This window comes from Mesoplodon bidens (genome assembly GCF_964165515.1).
Source record: "Mesoplodon bidens genome assembly, chromosome: 5".
Taxonomy (NCBI): Eukaryota; Metazoa; Chordata; class Mammalia; order Artiodactyla; family Ziphiidae; genus Mesoplodon; species Mesoplodon bidens.
The window spans coordinates 6734552-6755133 of NC_138161.1; the positions used below are offsets into that span (position 1 = coordinate 6734552).

Below are 20582 nucleotides of genomic sequence, written 5' to 3' on the forward strand. Positions count from 1 at the left end.
TTTGAGTTGGTCTTCATAGGGCCAATCAAAATGTAAATGAATGAATATTTCTGTGTTAAATATGAAAAATAGGACCTCCTAGCTGCCTCTGAGATTTTGGTTATATTAAATTTCTAGAAGAGTTTAGTTTGCCTTAAGTTTTGTTATAACTTTAGCAATTTTCTGTATTAATTAAAAAAATACTTAAGTTATGATTCCCAGAATCGTAATGATTAGTTTTTCTCTATATATCCTTTATTTATCAGCAACTAATATAACTGGGTACTTAAATTTGTAGGAAGTTGGAAGACTTCAGAATAGAGAAAGGTGAAGAAGAAAGAAATCTTTATGTAATTGGAAGAAAGAGGAAGACTCTCCATCTTTCACAAAAGGTAACCTAAATTCCATTTCCTTAGGAATAAACAAATTAGAAATTAAACTGAAATTTATAGTTTTCTTTTTGATCAATGAGAATATTAGTAATATTAGTCTTCTGTTTGGGATTTAAAATAGTAGACATAAAGTTGTACAGGTGTTAGGAAAAGTGGCTTGAAGCTTGCGGGAAGTAGCCTAATGCCTAACAGTGATGAAGGATTCTAGAAAATTATTGTTGGGATTTCCCTGGTGGTCCAGTGGTTAAGACCCTGAGCTCCCAATGCAGGTGGCATGGGTTTGATCCCTGGCCGGGGAACTAAGATCCCACATGCCTCACGGCACGGGCTAAAAAAAAATGTTATTGTCCAATAACCACTAGAACATTGCCAGCCCATCAAAAGCATTTGGTATCCATTCCCAATCACTACTCTCTCGTTTCTCCTGCAGGTAACTAACTGTTTGACTTCTAAAGATGCTGGTTAGCTTTGTCTGTTTCTGATGTTTTCCAAATCATGCATTTATAAAAAAAATCTTAGATGTCACAATGGTTTGCGACAAAGCCCAGCCCTACCTGAGAAAATCTTATTCCTTAGTGTTTAATTTCTTGACCATCATATGTGAAGCATTAACAAGTTAATGGAATTTACACAAAATGTATGCACGGTCAGTGCTACAAAACTGGTGAAAATGGTTGTGTTTGTAATATAGTCTCTCAGTTGATCATTCAATTTTGTAGCCCTATTGTGAGAAATGGCCTGTGGCATGCCTGTCTGCCACATTAACTGCCTTGATGCATGGTGTTTTTGCTTATGACTTGGGCTTTGAGAATTAAATAAAAATAGTTTCTATCTTATTATTTAATTTAAAAATAATTCAAATCTATTACGTCAAGTACTGAAAAGAAAAAAATGTTGACTGAGTATCTTCAGCTATAGTTAGGATATTTTCTCATGATAGAAAACCTTCAAAGTTAAATTTACTAAAATTTTTAAGAAATTAATTTTTTCATTTGTTTTATTTTTGCTGGAAAAGTTTTGAAAGATTTTTAAAAATTTGATTACTCTGCTATTATGTATTCAGAAATTTCTAATTTGGATTTGTAATTTGATAAATTACAATCTGTATAATTAAATTACATCAGAAGTTATTCAAGAAAGTTATAAAGTTAAATACAGAGAGCTTTAAAAATTTCAATTTAGGGCTTCCCTGGTGGCGCAGTGGTTGAGAGTCCGCCTGCCGATGCAGGGGACATGGGTTCGTGCCCCGGTCCGGGAAGATCCCACATGCCGCGGAGCGGCTGGGCCCGTGAGCCATGGCCACTGAGCCTGCGCATCCGGAGCCTGTGGTCCGCAACGGGAGAGGCCACAGCAGTGAGAGAGGCCCGCGTACCGCAAAAAAAAAAAAAAAAAAAATTCAATTTAGCTTTTAGTCTTAAAAATATTATCTATTTTAAACCCTGTATTGGATAAGAAGGCTAAGCCTTATACTTAATCTGTTTATGTACAAAGTACAGATATACTACATAAGTGTTTATGTACTGTATGTATGTCTGTGGTATTACAATTTGAGGGAGCAAATTAGGAGAAAGTCAAGTTTCCTGTAGGGTAGTGGTAATGTAAAAAAAAGGATAAGAAACACTGATCTAAATGGAATCATACAGTATGTATATGTAATCTTTTGTATCTGGCTTGCATTTGCCCTTGTGAGATTTATCTTTGCTGTGAGTAGTTGAAGTTCATTTGTTTTCACTGTTGGAAAGTATTCCCTTAATGAGAATGTTGCTGAATATGAATTAGGAATAGTATGCTAGGAATAATATTGGTTTCAACATTTTGTACATATTTCTTGGTATCCGTTTGTGTCTTTCTTTTGAGTATATGTACTGGAGTGAAATTATTGGAGCACAGGATATGTGTATATTCAACTTTAGTAGTTAATGCCACATGCGGTTTCAAAACGATTGCACTCTTATAGTGAGATAAGTATTAAAGTCTCACTATGTTTGTAGATCTCTTTGTTTCTACTTACTTTGCTTTGTGTGGTTTGAAGCTATGTTATTTGGTGTGTACAAATTTAGAATTTTCCTCCTGAATTGAACCTTTTACCATTATGAGCTTTTCTCTAGTAACGCTTTATTCTTCAAATTCTTGTATATGAATGTAGCTGTGCTAGCTTTCTTTTGGCTAGCGTTTGCATAGTACACGTTTTTATCCTTTACTTCCTGTCTTTCCCTTTTATTTTGTTTTTTTAAAAAATAAATTTATTTTATTTATTTTTGGCTGCTTTGGTTCTTCATTGCTGTGCGCTGTTTTCTCTAGTTGTGGTGAGCGGGTGCTACTCTTCGTTGCGGTGCACGGGCCTCTCATTGCGATGGCTTCTCTTGTTGTGGAGCACAGGCTCTAGGCGCGTGGACTTCAGTAGTTTTGGCACATGGGCTCAGTAGTTGTGGCTCGCGGGCTCTAGAGCACAGGCTCAGTAGTTGTGGTGCATGGGTTTAGTTGCTCCGCGGCATGTGGGATCTTCCCGGACCAGGGCTCGAAGCTGTGTCCCCTGCATTGGCAGGCAGATTCTTAACCACAGCGCCACCAGGGAAGCCCTATTTTCTGTCTTTTTTGGTTTTAGGCTGTTTCTTGCTGTTCTGAATTTTTTTCTGACTGAATATATTCCATTTAGTTAGTTCTCTTCAGCTGTGTGTATCCTGCTAATAACCTTGTGTTTTTAGTTTTAGTTATTGTATTTTTCTGTTCAGAATTTTCCAGAGTTTTCAGTTTTCTGCTGAAGTTCTCATTATTTTAATCCCTTGAAAATCAGCCTTGGTTATTTAAAAAACCCATTTCTGGTAATTTCATTATTTCAGTGTCTTGTTCCTCTGTTAATCTGTTTGCATTCTGTGTTGATTTTTTTCTCATTTTATTACAATCGCATTTTCTTTGTTGCCTGTTTTTTTTTTGTTTGTTTTTTTTTTTTTTGGCGGCACGCAGGCCTCTCACTGTTGTGGCCTCTCCCATTGCGGAGCACAGGCTCCGGACGCGCAGGCTCAGCAACCATGGCTCACGGGCCCAGCCGCTCCGCGGCACGTGGGATCCTCCCGGACCGGGGCATGAACCCGTCTCCCCTGCATCGGCAGGCGGACTCTCAACCACTGCGCCACCAGGGAAGCCTGCCTGTGTTTTTGATTGAATGTTAGATGTTAGAGATGGTTTGAAGCCTAGGATGGCATTTCTTCTCCAGAGAAGGTTTTAATTTGCTTCTGGTAGGCTACTAGGGCCATTCTCAAGCCTGTATCACCTTAACCCAGACAAGGATGGGCTTTTAGTTCCTTGGGATTACTGTTTATCTGTAGTTTACCTGTAGGTCTAGATTATAGCCCTTTGGGCTAACAGCTGAAGCTTGAGGTGTTTGCCTATATATAGGAGACTCCAAATTGTAATTTTTGTTAGCATAACTCAAGAGTTTAGTCTGTCAGTTTTTTGCTTACCTGCTAAACCTTTCAGCTTCCTCTGCCAGAGTGAAATTCTAGGGTTCTTTTTTATTGCTTGTATCCTTTTTCGTGTATTGGTCCTGTAAATCTTCATAGCCTTGTTAGGTATATAGGGCCCTCGAACCGTTTTTTTTTTTTTTTTTTTTTTTTTTGCGGTACGCGGGCCTCTCACTGTTGTGGCCTCTCCCGTTGCGGGGCACAGGCTCCGGACGCGCAGGCTCAGCGGCCATGGCTCACAGGCCCAGCCTCTCCGCGGCATGTGGGATCTTCCCAGACCGGGGCACGAACCCGTGTCCCCTGCATCAGCAGGCGGACTCTCAACCACTGCGCCACCAGGGAAGCCCCGTTTTTTTTTTTTAAATATATATTTTGACAGATTTTCTTGTTCTTCTTAGTGGTAGTTTTGGTCCATCTGAATTTACATATTATTAGTCATGAAATTCATTAATAGGAGTTTTTTCTTTAACAAAAAAAGTACTGACAAATTAAGGAAAGAAGAGTTGTATTAAAATCAGCCAGGATATATTGTTCAGGATATGTTGAAATGATAAAACATTCCAATGATTATCAAACAGATGGCACTAACGTGAAAATTGATTTATATATCAGTTCTGGGAATACGTACTTTCACTGAGGGATCTCGCATGTGTGATTTCAGTGTTGTAGGAATAGCATGTGCCCGCCCCCTCCGCCGTTTCAATCTAGCTATTTTATTTGGCTGATTTTAAAAGATTATTTAATTATTTTGTTTTAATTAAAAAAAAAGATATTTAAAAAATTCAAGCACAGCTGAAAAGTACTGACAACAAATCATCCAAAAAGTTAAAACCTGGAAGTAACTAGGATTGATATTTGAGGATCATTTCAGATATTTCTCTATACCTGTGTATTCACAGAGTGATATATTCCTTAAGGTTGCTTACTGCATCATAATATATGAATATATATTTTCACTTCTGAGATATGTATTTTAAGGTGATTTCTTTTTTGGATTATAGTTATTCTTATCTAATTTATGGTAAGCCAATTAACTTATGGTTTAGTTTGGAAAATGATGATCTAATGTGCCTAAATTTAGCCATGTCTTCTAAATATCTTAAAAGTAACAAAAACCAATCTTGGTTAACAGTATGTGGCAAAAATACCCATTCAAGAATATTTTATTTTTTGAACTATTATTATTATTATTATTTTTTGCCTTAAATCCTTTTGGGATTAGATAGAATGCGAAATACTTTATTGAAGATGTACTTACTTAAGTGTTGATTTTCATCTGCATGTTTGTGTTTCAGTCTGATTCCGTGGCTTTGATGTCACAGTCTAGGCAGAGGACATGTAGGCGTAAATATCCAAATTATGGTAGAAGAAATCTTGGACGGCTTGAGTTGTCTTCTGGAAATGAATCTTCAAGCTCCGTAAGACATGTGAGTTTCATAACTTTAAAATATGCAAAATAATCTTGAGTAATTTGTCTTAATTCTTTACTTTGAATCTACCTTGAAATTTTGTGAAAGTATCGTATTCTCTAGAGATTAAGATGAAATTTCACATTTTGAATTTCTCTAACAATTTTGAACAGCTTTGTTATACCATATAAGTGTACAATCCAGTGGTTTTATTTTAGTATGTTAACAGAATTGTACCATTACCACCACTATTTAATTTCAAAATATTTTAATCACCTAAAAAGAAACCCTGTACCCATTTGCAGGTACTTCCCATTCCCAGTCCACCCAAGCCCCTGGCAACCACTAATCTTTCTATCCCCGTGGTTATTTGTATTCTGGACATTTCATTTAATGGAAGCATACAGTATGATCTTGTGACTGCCTGTTTTCACTTACTATGTAATGTTCAAGGCTGATTCCATGTATAGCATGGATGAATACTTCATTCTTTTTCATTGCCCAATATTCCATTATATGAATAGACCACAATTTGTTTACCCACTCATCAGCTGGTGGACATTTGTATTATTTCTACTTTTTGACTGTTATGGATGTTGTTCCTTATCAGCATTAATGTACAGGGTTTTGTTTGGCCATAAGTTTTCAGTTCATTTGGGTTTATATCTGTGAGTCAATTTGCTGGGTCATATGGTAACTCTGTATTTTAACCTTTTGAGGAATTGCCAGACTGTTTTTCAAAGTGGCTGTATTATTTTATGTTCCCAGTCAGTAATGTATGAAGTTTCCAGTTTCTCCACATCCTTGTCCACACTTGCTATGTTCTGTCCTTTTGATTTCAGTTGTCCTTGTGGATGTGAAATGGTATCTCACTGTGGTTTTGATTACATTCCCCTAATGACTAATGATGTTGAACATGTTTTCATGTGCTGTTTTCCACTTGTATGTCTTTGGAGAAATATCTATGCAAATCTCTGGCCCATTTTTCAATTTGGTTGTCTTTTATATTGCTATAAGGGTTCTTTATACATTCTGGATACAAATTCTTTATATCAGATGTATGACTTTGAAATATATTCTCCCATTTATTGGATTGTCTTTTCACTTCTTTGCTTGTTTCCGCTGAAGCACAAAAGTTTTACATTTTGATGAAGTCTAGTTTGTTTTTTCCTTAGTTGCTTGTGCTTTTGCCGTCATATCTAAGAAGTCTTTGTCTTAACCCTTTTCTTGACTTACAGTAATCATATGTAAGTTACTGTTCTTCTTTTTGATTTTTTTTGGGGAAACCAGTATTTCTGTAAAGAGTTTTTAAAGGTTAATATTAGAATGTTAGTATTTTCTAATCAGTAATGTTTTGAGGATTGAAATATTACATAGGGATGAACAATTTATTTGAATTCCTCTATAAAGCATTAGAGTAGTAGTCAAATATAGGGTTTGAATTTAAATCCAGATTCTTCTACTTCAACAAGTTGGTTAAACTTTTGTGCCTCTGCCTATATCTGTAAAAGTAATTAATAGTATGTCCCTCAGAGGTGTTTTGAGAATTCGTTTAGTTAACCATGTAAAGTGTTTAAAACACTGCCTAATATCCAATAATGTTAGCTGCTAACCATTCGCTTAAATGATTTTGTGTAAGACCTTTCTTATTTATTTTCTTCTTCTTTATATGTATTGAGCATGTTTTAACCTTTAATGATTTGGGGTAATTATGATAAATGTTCTCATCCGTCCTCACTAGTTCCTGGCATATCTTTCCTGTGTTTTTTTTTTTTTCTTTCCCCTATGTACTCAATTAGATACATGTATATTATTTCTCCTTTTGTACCCAAAATGTCACATACCACAGATACTCTTTTGCACTTGGGTTTTTTCACTTAAAATATTCTTAAAATCACTTTGTATCAGTTCATAAATGCCTTCCTTATTTATTTATTTTTAAAGAGTTGCATCATATTTAAGTTATCTGACTGTAACAGAGTTTATTTAACCACTCTCCTGGTTATGGGTATTTAGGATGTTTACAGCGTTTTCATTTTAAATAATGCTACAATGAATAATCTTGTAGATGTATGTATTTGTCTAATGATGGAGATGTTATCGGGGGCGGGGTACATTCCTTGAAATGGGATTACTGGGCCCAAAGATAAACATGTTTGCATCTTATGAGATGCTGATAAAAATTCCTCCTAAAGGAGAATTCCAACTTGCTTTTCTCCCTGTGGCGTAGGAGAGTGTCCGTTTTCTTACTGTTTACCAACAGAGTGTGTTACACTTTCTAATTTTTGCCAGTTTAATTGGTGAGAGATGGTATCTTAGTTTTATTTTTTATATGTTTTGGCTATTCTTTTATGTGATAGAATATTATATGTAACATGAAATTTACCATTAGCTGTTTTTAAGTATATAGTTCCGTGGCAGTAACTGCATTTACAGATGTATGCAACCATCACTGCTCTTAATTTCTAGCACTTTTTCGTCATCCTGAACAGCAGCTCTGTACTCATTAAACAAGAACTCTCCCCATTTCCTTCTCTTCCCAGCCCCTGGTAACCTCTCTTATACTTTCTGTCTCTATGAATTTGCCTATTTTAGGTATCTCATGTAATCACAATATTTGTCCTTTTGTCTTTGGTTTATTTACAGTGTAGTTTACATTTCTCTTATGTGTGAAGTTGTACATATTTTTATATATTTAGAGTCTTTTTCATGTTTGTCCATTGTGTATCATGTCTTTTGGCCATTTTTATATTGTGTTTTTGGCCTTTTTCCCCCTTCAAGTTTTAATTTTTTCCACCCTGCTACATTACTGTATTTTTGAGTTAATTTTATCATTGAATTCTGTGAAGTTTTCCAGGTACACTCTCATTTATACAGTATTCAGTTTTACTACTTCCCTTCTAATTTTTATACTTTTAATTGATTTTTCTTGTCTAATTGCAGTGTTTAATACTTCCAGTACCTTGTTGAATACTAGTGGGATAGTGGACCATATTCCTGTTGTCAGTGGAAATGTGTCTGCTATTTTCACAATAAATAAGATGCTTTGTTTTAGGTTTCTACAGTATACATATATATTACACTAGGGAAACATCAACTAATTCTTATTTTCTTAAGTGTTTCTGAAAAATCAGGAATGATTATAGATTGAGTTTTAATTTTTAGATCACTAGTATTAATCTTATGATTTTATATCTTAATTTGGTTTATTTGCAATTAATGGGGAACTTCTAAATTAACACAAGTATAAAGTAGAATGTTAAATCTACTTGACCTTTTAAGATAAGTCATAATTTTGTGTTACAGTAGTTTACCTCCTACAGTGGTATGAATTCATTCTCCTGAGTGTTGCAGATGGGTGGAGATTGTTGTGTGTATGTGTATGTTGGTTCCATTACTCTTTGGTTTGGAAAGCACTGATAGTAGAAAAAGTATGGGTTTTAGAGTTGGCCTGGTTTCTGATTCCATTTCTTATACTTACTCTTCTGTGACCCCAGGCGTATTTCTTTACATTTCTTAGCCTTGAGTTTCCCTATATATGAAAAGGTAGTAGTGGTCAGGTAGTGACTTGAGATAATACAAAACTCATTGGCAAGACGGATCCAAGATTTGTGGGGTTGGAATCTTGTATAATTTTAGGGACGGTCTTTAGAAAAAGAATTCAAAGTTACAAATAGACACAGGGCCTTGGTAGGCAAGTTAAATCGAAAGCCTCTGAAACTTAAGTTTCATTAGCTTTATCTTAACCCTGCCTCTGTTTACAGAAGTATTTTGAGAGTTAATGCAGATAAAACATTTAAAACTTTTTCCCAGAATGCATGGTTTCCACGTAGTAGATTTTAAGAGTTTATTACTGTGATTTCTTATAAGTCTATTTTGAGCATAAAAAGCAGACTCCTGTTGAGTAGATCTAGTGTGGTTGGCCTAGGAATCTGTACTCCTTGAATAGCATTGGGCTCACATTTTGAGGAACATTTTTTAAGAATATGTTTACTTTGCATTTTGCCTACTCAAATGAAGTAAACAAAATAGCTATTTCCTTGCAATTCCATCTTTTTAGTTTTGTCTCTCCATGGCATTTTCATTATCCATTTATGATTCACTTAATGTAAGTAGCTGTTACAGGAAAAGGTTGTATCTCAATTTAAAAGTACCTGCTTAGTATCCAAGACCAGAATTTAAAGTAGACGGCAGCTATTAGGGTTGTGGGAATTAGCTGCTTGTTCCCCTCTCTTCCTTTAAAGACTTACGTGTTTCAGGTTTAAAAAAAATTACACAGTAGGTACAGCGATTTCCCATATACTGTTTCCCTAAGTGTTTCCTATTAATAACATCTTGATTTAGTGAGGTACATTTGCTACAACTGATGAACCAGTTTTATACATTATCATTAACTAAATTCTGTAGTTTACATTAGGGGTCACTCTGTGTTGTATGGGTGTAGACAAATGCATAATGTTATGTATCTACCATAATAGTATCATACAGAATAGTTCCACTGTCCTAAACCCCCCTCTGCTGTACTTAATCATCACTCCCTCCCTCTTCCTGAGCTACGGGCAACCACTGATCTTTTTACTGTTTACATAGTTTTGACTTTTCTAGAATGTCATATAGTTGGATCAAACAGTAGGTGGCCTTTTCACATGGACTACTTTCTAGTAATATGAGTTTAATTTTCCTCTATGATAAGTCTATATTTAGCTCTGTAAGAAACTGCCCAACTGTTATCCAAAGTGGTTGTGTTACATTTTGTATTCTGATGAACAGTGAATGAGAGTTCCTGTGCTTCACATCTTTTTAAGATATTATTTCTTCCCAACTTCATCTATAGATTCAACACAGTTCCAGTCAAAATCCCAGCAAGTTTATTTTGTGGATATTGGCAAGGAGATTCTGAAGTTTGTTTGGAGAAAAAAATGACCCAGAATAGCTAACAATACTGAAGAACAACAAAGGTGCAGGACTGATAGATACTACCTGACATTAAGACTTAGTATAAATCTCCAGTTTTCAAGACAGTGTTGTATTGGTGAAAAAATAGAGAAATACATGAATGGAATAGAATAAGGAACCCAGAAGTAGACCAATAAAAGTATACTCAACTAGTGTTTGATGGAGGAACAAAGACAACTCAATGGACAAAGCGTTGTCTTTTCAACAAGTGGTGTGGAACAACTGGATATCCACATGCAAAAAAAAAAAAATCTAGACACAGTCTTTTCACAAAAATTAACTCAAAATATATCCTAAACTTAATGTAAATATAAAACACAAAATTATAAAATTTCTAAAAGATAACGTATAATAAAAATCTAGGTGACCTTGGGTGTGATGATCACTTTTTAGATACAATTCCAATAGCCTGATGCATGAAAGAAAAATTTGACAAATAGAAAAGCCTGAAAGATGCTGTTAAGAGAATGAAAAGACAAGCCATGGACTGGGAGAAAATACATGTAAAACTCATGTCTGATAAAGGACTTGTATTCCTTTTTTTTTTATTAAAAAATTTTTTTAACATCTTTATTGGAGTATAATTGCTTTACAATGGTGTGTTAGTTTCTGCTTTATAACAAAGTGAATCAGTTATACATATACATATATCCCCATATCTCCTCTCTCTTGCATCTCCCTCCCACCCTCCCTATCCCACCCCTCTAGGTGGTAGGACTTGTATTCTTCTTATTTTTTTTTATTTTTTTTGAGAAAAGGACCGGGAAGGTCTTTTTTTTTTTTTTTTTAAATTAATTAATTAATTAATTAATTTTTGGCTGTGTTGGTTCTTTGTTGCTGTGTGTGGGCTTTCTCTAGTTGCGGTGGGCAGGGGCTACTCTTCGTTGCGGTGCGCGGGTTTCTCATTGTCGTGGCTTCTCTTGTTGTGGAGCATGGGCTCTAGGCGAGCAGGCTTCAGTAGTTGTGGCACGTGGGCTCAGTAGTTGTGGCTTGCGGTCTCTAGAGCTCAGGCTCAGTAGTTGTGGCGCGCGGGCTTAGTTGCTCTGCGGCATGTGGGATCTTCCCAGGCCAGGGCTTGAACCTGTGTCCCTTGCATTGGCAGGCAGATTCTTAACCACTGCGCCACCAGGGAAGCCCAGGACTTGTATTCTTAAAACTCAATAAGAACACAACCCAATTTAAAACTCAACAAAAGATCTAACGGGGACTTCGTTAAAGAAGATATACAGATGGCAGATAAGCATATGAAAAGGTGCTCAACATCATATGTCATTAGAGAATTGAAAGTAAAATGAGATACCACTACCCACCTATTACAGTGGCTTGAGTCCAAAACACTGAGAACATTTACATTGACTTATTAACTTTGCTCAGAGAATGGCCTCTTGTATCAGTTTATTTTGTAAATAGTAGTAGTGTTAAGTCTCACAAATATTTTCTATTGCCTAATTCTTTGATAAGAAAAAGGATGTAGTAAAGACACTTGCTTTTTGTTTTAAGTTTACCTATTTTATTACCCGGTTATCATACTTACTCCTGAGATGATTAGAATGACTGTGTGGTTTCTCTTGCCTTGTGTTATTTAATCTCAGAGATCAAGATTTTTATTTTATTTTTCTCCCCCTCACAAAATTAGGAGACTTCCTGTGATCAAAGTGAAGGTTCTTGTTCTTCTGAAGAAGAAGAATGGAAAAGTGATAGAAGAAGTGAAAGTGACAGTGAAAGTTCAAGGTACCTGTTTTTACTCGTTTTAATCTTCTAAGCATTTTAGCCATGACGTTGAATGGAATCATACTTGAATGGCATTCAAGGTGTAAGAGCTTCCAACTGTGGAACAACTAACATTGAGTTTTTAGTACATTTAAAAGGAGAAGAAAGCTGGATTAACAGCTGTTTCTAAATATTTTGGGGTTTTTTTTGGACTATAAAACATTTGAGCCAACAGTGTAAATATGTGTACTCAAAACATCAGTTTAGTCTTGGGCTACGTTTATAAAGAGGAGTATACAATGTCTGGTAAAATCACCGTTAAATTTATTACTAGTTATTGCATATGTTGATGAAAGTTCAGTTAATTATCAAGAAGAAAAAAAAATGGAATTTTATTCAAGCCAAACTGAGGATTATAACCGGGAAGCAGATTCTCAGGAAGCTCTGAGAACTGTTCCACCTGTTAGAAGCTGAAGGCATGGTCATGTGCATTTTCAAGACAAATGATGGTACATCAGGATGACATACTGCTATTTTATATAAAGTTCACCAAGGATACGTAGTCCAGGTAAACTTTTACAAAGTGAGCACCAAGTACTGTGACCCCCCTACAGAGCTGGGAAAGAATTTATTCTTTTAAGAAGTTAAATTGCTAATGTCAGAAGAAAGAAAAAAATTTGATCTTTACTGTTGAGCAGGCACTCCCATCTTTGAGCAGCTCTAGTTAATGTGTAATGCCAATGCCCACTGCACATTAGGGAGGGTGGAGGCCCAAATGGACACAGAGAGAGAATTTTATGTTTAATTTTTCTTGTCCTGCCTTAAAATATAAACTTTATTTTATCATACGTATTATCTTTTGTTTAGTTTTGGTATCCAAATTTCATGGGACTAAGATGTTAACATCTGTTCCTTGTCTTGGTAAATGTCAACTTTGTCCTGGCAAATGCTCCAGCCAGAAACCTGGACATCATTCTCTCTTCATAACATTTCCATCACCAAGTCTAGAAAATTCTCCCTTCTAAATATGACTCAGATTATTTTAATTTCCATTGATACTGTGCTTTACACACCACCATACCATACTCCTGGCTTCCTTTCTTGTCTTCTTTTATTCTGTTATGCTTAGGAGCTGGAGTGATTTCTAGAGCACTTGTCTACCCTTGTTTTTGTTTGTTAACTTAATTTTAATTGTGGTGAAATATACAGAACATAAAATTCACCATCTTAACTGTTTTTAATTGTACAGTTCAGTAGTGTTAAGTACATTCACAGTGTTGTGCACCCAATCTCCAGAACTCATTTCGTCTTGCAAAACCAAGACTGTGTACCTACTAAACAGCAGTTCGCCACTCCACCCCACCCACCCCTGGCACCCACCACTGTCCTTCCTGTCTCTATATTCACTGTCTTTTAATTCAACTTTTCTTGAATTTTATTGTACAAAGCAGATGCTCTTAAGATTTTTAAAAACAGCTCTTTTTATAACATAAAATGTAATACAAAAATAATATTTGTAATAGCTTTTGGAACTGTGTGTTTTATCAAGCCTGAGAGGTATGTGGTTGGACAATGATGGCCCCAGTAGAGGATTTTTATCCTTTTCTGTGTTTGCTAAAGCTGGGAGTGGGCCAGGGGCTAGTTTTCTAGTTTCCTGTTTGACTCTGCTTTTGCTCCAGGGTAGGTTAGGACTAGGCCCTCTCTGGGATCTTTTCTCGTATCAGGGAGAGTCCCCCTCTTGGCAAGAAGCTTTGTCCACTTAGAGCTTTCTGTTCTGTGCTTGCCTTGTGGCTCTCAGCGTAGTCACTGACGGTTTGTCCTTCCAGTTAGAAATTGTAGCCCCATTTTGGAGCCTCCTGCGGTTCAGGGGCCGCGCTGCTCTTCTGCACAGTCTCTCCTGCTTTCGTAGCTACACTTCACTTTTGGAAAGGGAGTTATTAGTTGGCTCTAGATGTTGCCTTCTATGAGGTCTCATCCAAATTATACTTAGAAAAAATTTCTCAGGCTCATATCCTTTCCTAATTCCCAGTGTCAGTGAAGATTTTTCTCCTTCTCATGGTCTCTGGTCATTTCAATATGCACTGATAGGGAGGGCAGTCGAAGCTTCCCAGGATCTTTTCTTTCCTCCTTGTTGTCTCTCCTCTCTTAAGGTTGTAGGATGAATTTACTCTTAGGGCTTAGATTCTGGTTCTGTATGACTGAGACTGTTTACCTCCCTAGCGGCTCTTCATCTAGATACTCTGATTGGACGGCCGATGCAGGCATCAACCTGCAACCTCCTTTACGAACGTCATCCCGTCGACGAATTACTCGGTTTCATAGTAGTTCAGAGGACGAAATGTCTACTGAGAATGTATCTCCTCCAAAAAGGAGACGAAAGAGAAAGAAAGAAAATAAGCCTAAAAAAGAGGTAAGAAAAGTATATCTTTAAAAATACCATCTATCTACACTTTTATAGTTTCTGTCCATATTTAGAAATTAGAAATCTTTGGGAATTTGGAGGCTTTATTATTATTATTTTTTTGATCAATATACATCATCAGGAGTCAAACGTAAAATGCAAACAAACTTATTTTTGGAAAATCTCCTTGGTTGTTAAAACTTCTCTAATCTGCTCTGAGTTGGACTTGGCACTTACACCTTTCTGAATCTGTAACTTAGAGGGAAAGCTCTGTTTTGCTCAGATCCCCACCATAACTCTTATTTTGTCCTCCAGTTCCAACACCAAAAATATACTTCAAGGCATTTTAAGATCCTTTCTTCTTGTTTTGTCTGCTGTTGTCCTGTTTCCCATTTTCATTTGACATGTTCTGTCTTCATACTTTTCTCCTAATTGTAATATTGCTATACCTTGTTCCATGTACAGTGCTACATGTGCTCCTGTCATATAGGTAGCTGTTGTTATTTAAAGATGCTGTGTCTTTGTGTTAGGTATCTATTGCTGTGTAACAGATCATCTTGGAACTTAGCTTAAAAACAAGAAACATGTATTATTTCATGTTTTGATGAATCAGGAACTTGGGAGCTGATTAGCTGATTTTTGGCTCATGATGTTGCAGTCATCATGTTAGCTTGGGTCACAGTTGTCTAAAGGCTTGACTGGGGGTGGACCTTTGAAGTTTGTTCATGGGACAGTTGGCTGCTGGCCTCAGTTCCTCACCATATGGGCCTCTCGATAGGGCTGCTTGGGTGTCTTCTTGACATGGTAGCTGATTGTCCCCAGAGCAAGTAATCCAAAAATTAAGCAAGGGCTAAGCCTTTTATGACCTAGTCTTAGAAGTTGCTCATTGTTACTTCTGCTTTTTTCAATTTGTTAGAAGTAGTTGGAGCCCACATTGAGTGGAGGATACCTACGCTCCACCTCTTAAAGAGGAAAGGAGGAGTATCAAAGAATTTGTGGTTATATTTTTAAATTACCAGTCTTTAAAAAAAATTTTTTTTTCCATTATGGTTTATCACAGAATATTGAATATAGTTCCCTGTGCTATACAGTAGGACCTTGTTGTTTATCCATCCTAAATATAATTGTTTGCATTTGGTAACCCCAAACTCCCATTCCATCCCTGTACCACCCCCCTCCCCCTTGGCAACCACTAGTTGTTCTCTGTGTCTGTGAGTCTGTTTCTATTTCATAAAAGTTCATTTGTATCATATTTTAGATTCCACATGTGATACCATATGTAAAATTATCAGTCTTAAAACCTCAAATCAAGAGTAGACTCCCTGAGATGATTAGTCCATGGTGAAATTCACTGTGGAGTCTTGGCAAAGGAGCCTTAGTGTGTTGAAGAGGATCCAGCTGGAAATTAGACCCGCTTCATAGGATGTAAAGTGCTATGCAGAATCTGTTAGAAATTCAGGAGACGCTAGGAAAGTGCTTGGTAGATCTACAATGCTTGCACAGCTGATAATGTTCCTGTGTACGTTAAAGAACCAAATACGTATGCTGTTTAAAAACTAATCATTAGGTGACATGCTAATAAAACAACCATTCTGAATGTTTTTCAATTAAACAGTGCACGCTGCCCCTTTCTATTCTATTAAACTTTGTTCTCTTCCCCCTGGCAGACTCTGCGGAGGATGACTCAGGCAGAGCTTGCAAACATGGAACGTCTATATGAATTTCATCCTCCGGTTTGGATAACTGACACCGCACTTCGGAAGTCTCCTTTTGTTCCTCAAATGGGCGATGAGGTGAGAGTAACAAAGTTTAAACATGTGGATAATGGAACGTAAAATTAATATTACTCTTAGGTTTTTATGTTTAAATGTATACTTCCCTTTTGTAGGTAATATATTTTCGACAGGGTCATGAAGCTTATATTGAGGCTGTCAGAAGAAATAGCATTTATGAACTGAACCCTAACAAGGAGCCATGGAGAAAAATGGATCTTAGGGTAAGATGATGGTATTATTGAATCATTAAATATTTACCACATACATGTATAGTTAAATTATTTATAAATCCATTAAAAATAACCTACTTGGAGGCATACTGCATTACTACCTTTCTGTTAATTTCCAACTTAAAAACATTTCTGCTATTACCTGCTAAGCATTAAGGTCTAGTCAGAAGACACGCTTGTCACTGGGCACTCTGTACATTATTGGAAGGTAGCTTGGCTGTATATATCAATCTTAAAATGATTGTACCCAGAACAGATTTTCAAAAGAGAAGTGCAAGTTTTCAAAAAAACCAATACAAATTGGAGAAAAAGGTTTGACCTCACATGTAATAAAATACAGAAAAAACTTTAGCTTCTCTGTACTTAACCAGTTTTATGTATATACATATTTTTGACATTTAAAGAAAGAAAATACCATATTTTAACAAGTAGCAAAGGTTTAGTTTTGTTAATAGTTGTTCAACTTGGTGATAAGGGTGCATGAAACAGGTACAGGCTCCCTATAGGGTATCTTGGCAGTTGGAATTGAAACTGAAAATATTTAGACCTTTTAAATCAGCAGTTCTACTTTTGGTAATTTAGGAAATAACCAGAGTGCATATAAATTTAAATTCTATATCACTGTTTATAAAAACAAAAAATTAGGAAAAAATCCAAATATCCCACAGTACTGAATGAACCAAACCATGATATATATTCACACATTTGGCTACTATGTAGAGCCCACCATGTTACCGAGGCTTTTAAAATGTTTGTAGAATGAATGTTAGGTATTCACAGTGTGTTACTAAGAGGAAAAACGGGATGTGAAATTCTGGTTTTGGTTATGATAAAAATTTAAAGACATATGGTCAACCAAAATAAATACATTAAAATGTTAGTGGTGATTACATGTAGAGTAGTATTACAGGTGATTTTTAATCTTTATACTTCATATTTTTGATACTTTCATTAACTGTTAGAAGATGAAAAAACTCAGCGGCTCTACTTCTATGAATTTGGCTTTAGACACATTCAAATTTATGTCTCTTTCATTTATTACTGTGTACCTGAGGACAGCTGATGCTCATTTTTCTTGTTTTCTGTATTTACGAATTTGCCTTTCTCACTGTTTGCTATTTGTAACACCAAAATCAGTACTCAAGGTGCTTTCTAGTCATCTGCAGACATGCACAGTGTGGCAAAAGATTTGAGTTGTCTGCCCAGCATGTTCTCAGCTGAGGTTGAACAAGGTGATACTTCCTTCTTTTGAGCTCTCATATTGTATAAATAAGTGTTCTTTTTGCAGTCTATTCAGTGCCACATTAAACATTTTGCAGATTTTTGTGCTTTTTTTTCAGAGTTTTGTGTTGGTGACTTGCTGTTTAAGATGGTCCCCTAGCGTAGTGCTAAAGTTCTGTCTTGTGTTACTATGTACGAGAAGCTGATGATGTACCTTATGGAGAAAATCTGTGTGTTAGATAAGCTTCCTTTAGGCATGAGTCATAGTGCTGTTGGTTGTGAGTTCAATGTTAATGATTCAACAATGTAGATTAAATGACGTGTCTCGGGCTTCCCTGGTGGCGCAGTGGTTGAGAGTCCGCCTGCTGATGCAGGGGACACGGGTTTGTGCCCCGGTCCGGGAAGATCCCACATGCCGTGGAGCGGCTGGGCCCATGAGCCATGGCCGCTGAGCCTGTGCGTCCGGAGCCTGTGCTCTGCAACGGGAGAGGCCGCAACAGTGAGAGGCCCGCGTACCGCCAAAAAAAAAAAAAAAAAAATGACGTGTCTTTACATAGACATTCACATTATACAAGATACTATCTTAATTAGGTGACTGAAATGTTACGACTGGGGGCCTGTAGCCACCTAGCCTTGTACTCCCTCCAGGAGCAGTGAGTGGTTCAGTGTTCACTGGGAACTCACTAATTCATCATTTTGGGTGGCACTATAGAATAGTAAGAATGCTGCAGATAATGAGAACCAACTGTATTTTTAGCACTTTGTTTGGCACATTATAACAATAACATTTTGTGCAGTGAATAAATGGATGAATCATCTCATATTCTTAGTATTAAGGAAACAGGTATTGGGGGAAGGCTAATTACAGTATAATGAGTAGGAGGCTGTATCATGGTAGGAAGTTTCTCCCTTTCCCTGTCTTACCCCTACTGCCTGGAATAGGTCATGGCACATAGATCTTCAACAAATATTTATTGAAATGTGTTAGATAGAAATTTAATGTCAAGTTTTTGAAGAATAGTAAGCCAAATGCTTATATATTTTGATTTGCATAGTACAAAATTATATAAATGAAAATGTTTCTCTAGGAAGAGAAGAAAGCCAGAAGGAAATTCTGATTGTGCACAGTGGTTGTGTTTAGATACTGAGCTGATGGGTGATTTGTGTGTTCCTTCTTATACCTTTGTTGTGTTTTTTTCTAAAGTTGGTATATTCCTTATGTTAGAAACAGTGTTAAATAGCGGTCTTCAAAAAGATGTGAAGATTTAGCAAAAACGATTGTAATTAATGGTAAATTAAACCCTTCTTCTGGTTTGGAATCCTGAATTGTGAGCTGACTTAATTTGGCAATATGTGGAGAATTATCATCTTGAGGAATTGCTTTATTTTAACCATTTATTCTTTTAAAAATATCTGTTAAAGGATCAAGAGTTGGTCAAAATAGTTGGAATACGATATGAGGTTGGTCCCCCTACACTTTGTTGCCTCAAACTAGCGTTTATAGATCCTGCGACTGGAAAACTTACGGACAAATCTTTCTCTATTAGGTATGTGTTACTTTTTTAAAAATGGCATTATTTACATTTAGATTTTCCCTCTCGCTGATCAGCATGTCCTTTGCATTCAGCTGCAGGGTACATAGTAGAACACTGTGGACAGCCCAAGCTGTCAGTTGACGTTCTGATAGATGGGACCCACTGGAAGTACAAATGCTGGTACTGCAGCAGCAGCAGTTAGGCGGGAGCGTGTTTCATACATTTTTCTTGCCACTTAAATGTGTAGAGAATTCTGGCCTGAAGTGGAAATTGCTTCTGCATTTGTTTTTGAGAAAATGTTAGAATAATTTGCTAAACCTGTGCTGTCCAATATGGTAGCTGTTAGCCACGTGCGGCTGCCGAGTACTTGAACTGTCGCTAATTTGAATGGAGTGTGACGTGAGTGTACACATTGTAGTTTGAAGGCTTGGTATAAAGGCAAAGAAGGTAAAATATCTCATTATTTTGTATTGATTATGTGGTGAAACAATATTTAGGATATATTGGGTTAAATAAAATATACTATTAAAATTAATTTCACTGGTTTCTTTTTACTTTAATAAGGCTAGTCAAAAATTAAAAGTTACGTATGTGGCTCCCATTGTATTTCTTTTGGACATTGCTGCTCTAGACTATAACCTGCTGTGTAGGAAATTTAACATTCTTTTATTTTTGTTTAGATATCATGATATGCCAGATGTTATTGACTTTCTTGTATTGCGTCAATTTTATGATGAAGCAAGACAGAGGAACTGGCAGTCTTGTAAGTCTGTCCTTACTGAATTTTATATATACCCTGAGAAATGAATCTCCCATTTTATTGCTCTAAATTTTTTGGTTTTGGTGCTGCTTATTATGGTGGATGCAAACATGTAAATTCTGGAAAGAAATATAAGACTGCTAAGTATATTTTGCTTAGGGCTTGGTATGGTATGTGACATTTTGGAAGGATGATTTCTTACTCCTGTAATATAGGCTAGAGTAGACCTTCTGTGTCCTTTCAGACTTGTCCACACTGCATTACTTCCATCTTTAATGTGACACTGGTATAATTCACAAAATTACCTGTAATGTAAAACAATAAGAAAGTTGAAAAATAACACAATAATGTTCTGGTATGCCAGAATATCTTACCTTTGATAATCATATCAACCCAGACTTAAATAGGTTGACTTGAGGTAACCATTCCTTTAAAACATAAAAAATTTGTGTAAAACTTACGCTTTATAACCATGAATTGTATGGGTCGACAGAAAAAATAAAATCACCTAAATGTAGGCACTAACTTTTGCATGTGGGTTTCTGAATGTGGTTCCAATGTGGTTTTCATGGTGACTATTTAAGGCAGGCTGGTAGGCTCACTTGCTTGACTTGTGTAGGTTATTAATCTCCTCAGGACATAATTGATGACTGTACTTAGGCCAGCAACTGTAATAGTTACTTCACAGGTGTATATGTATTACTTTCCAGTATGTAATGCTGTCTGGGGATCTCATGTATTGAGTTTGACTTT

At 36.3% G+C, this 20582-nt stretch overlaps 1 protein-coding gene across 1 annotated transcript in view; it reads left to right on the top strand.

Moving 5' to 3' along the window:
- BRWD1 (bromodomain and WD repeat domain containing 1) overlaps nt 1-20582 on the top strand; it is a 117010-nt gene that overhangs the window by 64389 nt on the left and 32039 nt on the right. The window contains exons 20-27 of the mRNA XM_081234920.1: nt 278-371; nt 5128-5259; nt 11834-11928; nt 14128-14317; nt 15976-16101; nt 16197-16304; nt 18957-19081; nt 19750-19832. Of these exons, the coding sequence (XP_081091046.1) occupies nt 278-371; nt 5128-5259; nt 11834-11928; nt 14128-14317; nt 15976-16101; nt 16197-16304; nt 18957-19081; nt 19750-19832 (953 nt within the window). The remainder of the gene's footprint in view (nt 1-277; nt 372-5127; nt 5260-11833; nt 11929-14127; nt 14318-15975; nt 16102-16196; nt 16305-18956; nt 19082-19749; nt 19833-20582) is intronic.